The following is a 7,531-nucleotide window of genomic DNA, read 5'->3' as shown; positions in this document are numbered from 1 at the left end:
CGCGTGGCGCTCCCCCCGGAGTGGGGGGGCGCCGGCCAGGCCGTTCCCGGCGCGCGGCTGCGCTGAGGAGGGGCGTGAGCCCCCCCTCTGTGATTTTTTCTTTCAGTTGCTAGAGGTTGCATGACATCACCAGGGCATGGTTACACCAGTCATTTTTCCTACATGTCTCCTTCCTGTCAGGATCCCGAGCATACCCTAGGGCATGTACCCAGTGTGATTTTCAAGCCGTTGGGGCCCTGGACGCAAACCCTTGTTGGCCATGTGGCTTTATGTACAAAGTGGTGGACTGCTGCATACAGGACTGGCCCGTGATTCTCATTTTTTTTTGGAATTGCAGATTTCATCATGTGAATGTACCGTAATATATTTGAACAATCCTTACCGACATTTTCATTCTTTTCAGTATTTTGGCCTTATAAATAATGCTTTATGTTATAACTTTTTACGTAAGTCTTTGTTGCACTGAGTCAGTGACTATAAATAAAATCTAAAATTAGAACTGCTGAGTCAGAAGATTTGTACATTTTTATTTTGATAAATATCGGCACATTGCTTCTGTAAGGATTAGCTGACTTACAGTGGCACCAGCAGTGCCCAAGAGTACCTACTTCCTTCATCTCCGGTTTTTTCAGTTTGCTGTAGGGTGCTTGTGCTCATCAAAGAGGGAGAAAAGGAAAGGGAAAGTGAGATATCCCCCTTTGGGGATGGCCATGCTGCAGTCCCTCACTTCCATTCTTTCCTTGGGATTTTTGGGCACACACATACACATACCCCGCACTTTTTCCAGTGTCCCAGGTCCAGGACTCCACGCTGTCGGAAATGTGCACTCCAGCTGCCTTAACCACCACGGCACTGGCTAGCCTTTCCTGAATCTTTATAAATAATGATATCAAAGCGTCTTGATCTTTGCACATCTGTTAGTTGAAAGCTGATACTTTAATTTTGGTGGGATTTTGTATTTTCACTTAAGAATAAAGTTGGGTATATATTTGAGCCATTTGTATTTCATTTCCTGTGAGCTGTGAGCATTTAAACATCAAGATGAAATATTGCTGTGGTTTTGGAATATACATCCCAGCTAAATGACACAACAGGAATTATTAAGCCACTTTGTGAAAACAAGACTTTCTCAAATAATCCCAAAAGAATATTCTTTCTTTGAAAGAAAAATTTAAATAACAAAGGGAATCTGTTCTGCAGAGATCTAAAAGAATTTGATAGATACAGCTGAGCTTGGATTTTTTTGTTCTCCTGAGGAATATTTACTTCTCTGGTATCTTTCTCTGGCTGTTTTTCTTCTCTCTCTCATTACTTTTTTATAATTTGTCATTTTTCTAGAAAGAGCATCCCTTTCATTGAGGCTTTTTTTCCAAATTGATTTGCTTTGAATTGTGGAAAGTATGGTCTTAATTTCTTCTGGATACCTATGTTTAGTTTCTTCGTCTTCTGTAGTCATGATTTCTATAGTATTCTTGGATTTATTTTGTGCTTTACTTTTTGCTTTTTTGTTTTTTTTTTGAGAGATTTTCACTATAGGGCGCGTGTGCTCGCCAGACAGACAGAGAGAGACATAGAGACAGAAAGCGAGAAATCACCCCCCAGAGGGGATGGTCACGCCGCAATCCCTTCTCCTCCATTCTCCTCTCGGGATCTTGGGCACGCACGCACACGCGCCCGGCGTGAGTTTTAAGCCACCGGGTCCAGGACGCGAACCGCGGTTGACTACGTGGGAGTCCAGCGACATAGCCATTACGCTAACTGCTGGGTCCCTGGTTTACTTTTAAAAAATTAAGAATGGGTTTTGGAGCCACCAGGTGGCATGGTGGCTAAGGTGCTGGTTTCCCACATGGCTGACTGTGATTCAAGTTTCAGACCTGGGAGCTTGAAAATCATGCTGGGCACATGTGCATGTGTGCCCAAAAACCTAAGAGGAGAATGGAGGAAAAGAGATTGCAGCATAGCCCCCTAGGGGATGACTATTTACTTCCCCCTTGCTGTCTCTGTCTCTATCCAGTGAGCATACATGTCCTATGGCACAAACCTTAAAACAAAATAGAGTTGGTTTTAACATATATAGCACATGGGACTGGTAGTTGGCACAGTGATTAAGGAGCTGGACTCCCACATGTCTGACCGCAGTTAAAGTCTAGGCACAGGTGGCTTTCTTTTTTTTTTTTTTTCCTTCTCTTTTTTGGAGAGGTTTTTGCTATAGGGCACATGCGCTCGCCAGAAAGAGAGACAGAGACAGAAAGCAAGAAGTCACCCCCAAGGGGGGATGGCCATGCCACAATCCCTTCTCCTCCATTCTCCTCTCGGGATCTTGGGCACGCCCATACACACATCTGGCATTAGTTCAAGCCACCGGGTCCAGGACTCAAACTGCAGTCGACAACATGGGAGTCGAGCAACATAGCCATTGCGCTAACTATTGGTCCCCAGGTGGCTTACTTTCTCACTCATCCTTTCTCTCTCTAGACAAATTGAAGAATAATAATACTAATAAATAAAATTAGGGGCCAGCGGGTGGCGTGGTGGTTGAGGGCACTGAACTCCCATGGTTTGAGTCCTGAACCTGGTGGCTTGCTTTCTCACTTTCCCTCTCTCTCTCTTGCTCTGTCCCTCTATGGTCAAATAAATAAAGTTAAATAACATAATTCTTTTAAAAAAGTAATAATGCTAATAAAATTAAATCGTTCTAAAAAAGGTTTTTTAAAAAAACAAAACGTATATATCACAACTGTGAGAGCATGTGCTGATAGATGCTGTTGCCTTGGCAGCTAGCAGCCACAAGGACGCCCTGGTCTGATACCCTGCCCACCCCCAAAACTAGGGGTAATTATGAGCCTATAATCCCAGCTCTTTAGGGGGCTGAGGCAAAATGTTTGCAAGTTAGCAGCCAGTGAAGGCAAGGTAGCCAGACCCCTCTGAAAGAGCTGGGCATATGGCCTGTCGTCCCAGTGACTTGGGAGACTGAAGTAGGAGAATCATGGCATAGCAAGACCTTGTGTATGAACCCAAAATTCCAAAAAGGAGGGAGAGATGGAGCAGAAATTGTGGTGTGACCATCCCTCCTGGGGGTGTTATCTCACTTCCCCTCTCACTGTCTCTCTCTCTCTCCAGCAAGTGCACACACCACATAGCAAAACTTAAAAAATTAAACAGGGTCCGGCAGGTGGCATGATGCTTAAGGATCTGGATTCCCACATGGCCAACCATGGTTCAAGTCCCAGAGTTGGTGGCTTGCTTTCTCACATTCCTTTACTCTCTCTCTGTTTCTCTCTGGTTAAATTTAAAAAATAATAATAACTGAAGCTGGTAGGTGGTGTGGTAGTTTAGGGCACTGAGCTCCCATATGGCCGACTGCAGTTCGAGTCTCAAATCTGGTGGCTTGCTTTCTCACTTTCTCTCTCTCTCTCTGGTCAAATTAAATGAATGAATACATAATTTTTTTTTAAAAATAATGAACATTGGATCAGGAAGTGCTGCAGAGGTAAAGGCTGCTGGATCCTACATGGCCAACCACACGGTTCAAGTCCCAGACATGGTGGCTTGAAGAACACTGGGTGCATGTGTGGGGATGGCCAAAATCCTGAGAGAAGAATTGAGGAAAAGGAACTGTGGTGAGTCCATCCCCTGAAGTAATTTCTCACTTTCGACTCAAGTGAGCAGAAAAGGGAGAGGCGTCCCTAATCTCTTTTTGTGCTCACGGAACAGAATGGGGGATGGGCAGATCTCTCACTCATATCTCTCCAGCAGGCACACATGACCTATAGCCAAAAATAAAAGTTAATGTAAATGTAATGAACAGGTTTGCTCTGGAAAGAAAAAGACTGAAGAGGAAAAACCAGGACCAGCAGATAATGTAATGGTTACATATAATGGTCAACTCTCATGTAGTTGACCATGGTTTGAGTCCCGGACCTGGCAACTTAAAACTCATTCCAGGTGTGTGTGCATGCATGCCCAAAATGCTGAGAGGAGAATGGAGGAGAAGGGACTGCTGTGTGGCTATGGCCTCTGGAGGGAGTGTCTCTTTCTGGCAAGCATATGAGCCCTATAGCAAAAATCTCTTTAAAAAAAAAAAAAAGTAGGAAAACTGCAGTTAGCATGCAGAAGAGTGGGAGTGAAGGCATTCCCACATGGAACGAGGAAACTTAGGCTCGAAGGAGAAAACAAAATAATGAGAGAATGACAAGGATGATGATTATGTGATGAAACCAAATGACATGAAGGGCTGGGGGACATGACGGCAATTGGAAAGGAAGCAGCAGCAAAAAATGAAATACCAAGGGAAGAGAATGGAAAAGAAGGGATTGCCATGTGGCCCCCACCACCCCTCCTCAGGGGTGATTTCTTGTTAGGTCCGAGGCCTGGGCAGCTTGGATGTGGGAGTGGGACACCAGGCCACCGTCACCTGATTCAGCCCGGATCTAGTCTTGTCACCAGACCGGCACTGCACTCTGATCTAACCCGGATGTAGCACATGTGCTCTACTTTGCACACGGTATCAGACCTTACGTGACATGGCAGTCTGCTCTCCCGCTAAACCTTTATCATACACAGACCGTTCCTATTTCTAAGACACTTTCCCTCCCTATACCCTTATAAAAATCACTAAAACCAGCCCTAGGGTACGACTTCTCTGGCCTGTCTCCCCTTCTCTCTCTCTGTCAGACCAGCAAACCTTGCCTGGAAGCACTCCCAATAAAGGCTCTACATTTCAATTTTCTCGTGTGGTCAGCCCATTCCTTATATTTGGCACACAAATCCTTAAATTTGTGTCCCGCAGTCCCCATAAGGGCCTCTCCTCCCCTAGACCAGGAACTAACCAGCCAACCACCAACTAACCACCTGCCCTGGCCTTCTGACCGTAATCCCGCCTGCCCATGGTTGCTGGGACTCAAACGTCTGGGTTCCCTGTCGGAAAACGTGACTGTGTCAGGGTACCCTCCAACTCCTAGAGCTCAGGGGTTTGTGGAGACATCCTGATCTGCCCATCCCCCATTCTGTTCTGTGAGCGCAAAAAGAGATTAGGGACGCCTCTCCCTTTTCCGCTCACTTGAGTCCCAGACATAATGGGTAATGCTGAGTCCTTCACTGTCACTGAGCCACAGATGCCCCTGAGCTGTCTGCTCTGTAACCTCAGCAAATTAGGACTCGACTTGCTCAGGATCTATGCTGTAAGCAGCTGATACTCTATTCCACTGTGGCCTGGCCAAAATACCTTTGGACAACAGGTCTAAATGGCTTCCTGAGGGGACTTTTGATTACAGTACCCTCATTGATTTAGATACCTATTGCCGAAGGGTAGGCAAATGGTCAGTTTCCATCTGTCCAAGCCTTCAGGGATCTGTACTCCCACCCCTCCCTCTGCACCTCTTACACTACCACCCAAGTCCTTCTCGCAACCAGAACCCCAGTCTAAGACCAAACCTCTCTTAGAGGCCAATCTCTCTCCTATAGAGGAGCCACCCGAAACTCTTACCTCCCCTCCTTCCTGCCCCCCCCATCATACCCCAGTCCTACTTCAGTGCCACCAGTCCCAGCCCGCCCTACCACTCCTCTGCCTTCAAGGCTGCTGCCACTGCCTCCTCCATGCCCTTTGCTCCCATCCCCTCCTCACGTCTCCATTTGGTTCACATACACACACACACCGTTCTAACCTTTGTCCTCTCTGGGAAGTGGCAGGAACGGAGGGTATTCTTAGGGTCCATGTTCCCTTCTCTCTCCAAGATCTATCTCAAATAGAAAAATACTCAATTCTTTCTCTGCTAACCCCACAGCTTTTATCAAAGAGTTCTGCCATCTTACTCAAGCTTATAATTGTACTTGGCATGACCTCTATGTAATCCCGCCCTCCACCCTTACTGCAGATGAGAGACCCCAGGCTGCAGCCCAAGAACATGCAGACCAAGCTCGCCTGGCAGACCTGACTCTTCCAGTCGGACAAGCAGTTCCTATTACCGACCCTCAGTGGGGCTATCAGGTAGGAAACTGGCCCAAAAAACTGAGATCACATGGTCCAATGTCTCCTGGCTGGAATACACGCCTCTAACAAATGTCTCTAACAAAACTGTCAATTTTGACAAACTGGGAAATTACCCAGTGGCCAGATGAAAACCCAGCTGTGTTCCTCAGTCACCTTACAGAGGCCTTAACCCTTCATACACAGTTAGCTCTTGCTTCACCAGCTGGGGCCACAGTTTTGGCATCTCACTTTTTTACCCAGTCAGTGCCAGATATTTATTAAAAAAAAAAAAAAAAAAAGAAAAGAAAAACAAACAGGCAGAGGACGGCCCTCAGACTCCCAATCCTGGATCTGGTGAAAATGGCATTTAAGGTTTACAATGCCTGGGAGGAAGCTGCTCAGGCTGAACGCCAAGTCCGCCTTCACCACAAGGTGGCACTCCAAACTCAGGCCCTGATAGCAGCCCTGAGGCCAGCAGCCCCACATGGGCACAAGAATGGGGCTCCCTTGTCTAAGTCTGTTCCCCCGGGACTGTGTGGGAACACGGGCCACTGGGCTCGACAATGTCCTTGCCCCTGACTGTCCACCAAGCCATGCCCCAAAAGCAAACAGCCTGGTCATTGGGGCAGTGACTGCCCAATGCCTGACTCATTTCTGGCGCCTCCACGTGGGGGACAAGTCAGCCAGGTGGTCCCCTCTTGGGAGCTGTCCTGGCTAGCCACTGACTGAAGAGGCCCAGACTGGAAGACCCCCATCACCCTCGAGCCCAGGGTAAGTCCATCTCCTTTCTTGTGGACACAGGGACTACTACTCTGTCCTGCCCTCCCATTTGGGGCCACTTTTTCCTTCTCAGATCTCAGTCACAGGAATAGATGGCACACCCTCCTGCCCACCTAGGACAACCACCCTAGCCTGCCATACAGTGGAACGACTTTTCTCCCACTCCTTCCTAGTTATGCCATCATGCCCAATCTCCCTCCTGGGCAGAGACATCCTTCACCAGTTGGAAGCTACCTCCCAACTTCCGGCTGCAGCCCCTGCCTCTCACTTTCTCCTCCCTCTCATCTGCCCATCCATTGACTGAGCTTTCCAGCCCTCCTTCCTTTCCTCGTCCCCCTGAAGAAGTTGACCCTGTTGTCTGGGACACTTCTGAACTGGTTGTGGCCTCCCACCACACTCCAATTCTTATTTGCCTGAAGGACCCCACCAAGTTTCCCTCTTGACCCCAATTCCCTATCTCTGAAACACATCATAAAGCCCTTAAGCTTATTATCACCTGACTTCTCACTCGCTCGGGGACTCCTCACTCCTACAGACTCTCCAGGCAACACTCCTATCCTCCTAGTCTGCAAGCCAGGGGTGTGCCGCCGTTCAGGACCTCCACCTCATCAATGAGGCGGTCATTCCTCTCCATCCAGTGGTTCCCCAACCCAGGGACCCTCTGAAGTCGAATCCAAGAAGTTTCCCAGATGGCTGTCAACCAAATGCTCCTCCATCTCTACACACAAGTTCCCACTGAGCCCCCGGCCCCTGACTGCCCCTCTTCGCCTGAACTCAGCAGGA

The 7,531-nt window shown here is 47.8% G+C and overlaps 1 protein-coding gene across 1 annotated transcript in view; it reads left to right on the top strand.

Moving 5' to 3' along the window:
• Positions 1-6,262, top strand: part of ZMYM1 (zinc finger MYM-type containing 1) — a 40,197-nt gene extending 33,935 nt beyond the window's left edge. The window contains exon 10 of the mRNA XM_006148698.3: positions 5,874-6,262. Within this exon, the coding sequence (XP_006148760.2) occupies positions 5,874-5,933 (60 nt within the window). The 3' untranslated portion in view covers positions 5,934-6,262. The remainder of the gene's footprint in view (positions 1-5,873) is intronic.
• The last annotated feature ends 1,269 nt before the right edge of the window (positions 6,263-7,531 follow it).

This window comes from Tupaia chinensis, unplaced genomic scaffold (genome assembly GCF_000334495.1).
Source record: "Tupaia chinensis unplaced genomic scaffold, TupChi_1.0 Scaffold000239_1, whole genome shotgun sequence".
NCBI lineage: Eukaryota > Metazoa > Chordata > Mammalia > Scandentia > Tupaiidae > Tupaia > Tupaia belangeri.
Note: the sequence above shows the minus strand (reverse complement) of the source record. Positions and strands in the feature narration are given on the sequence as shown.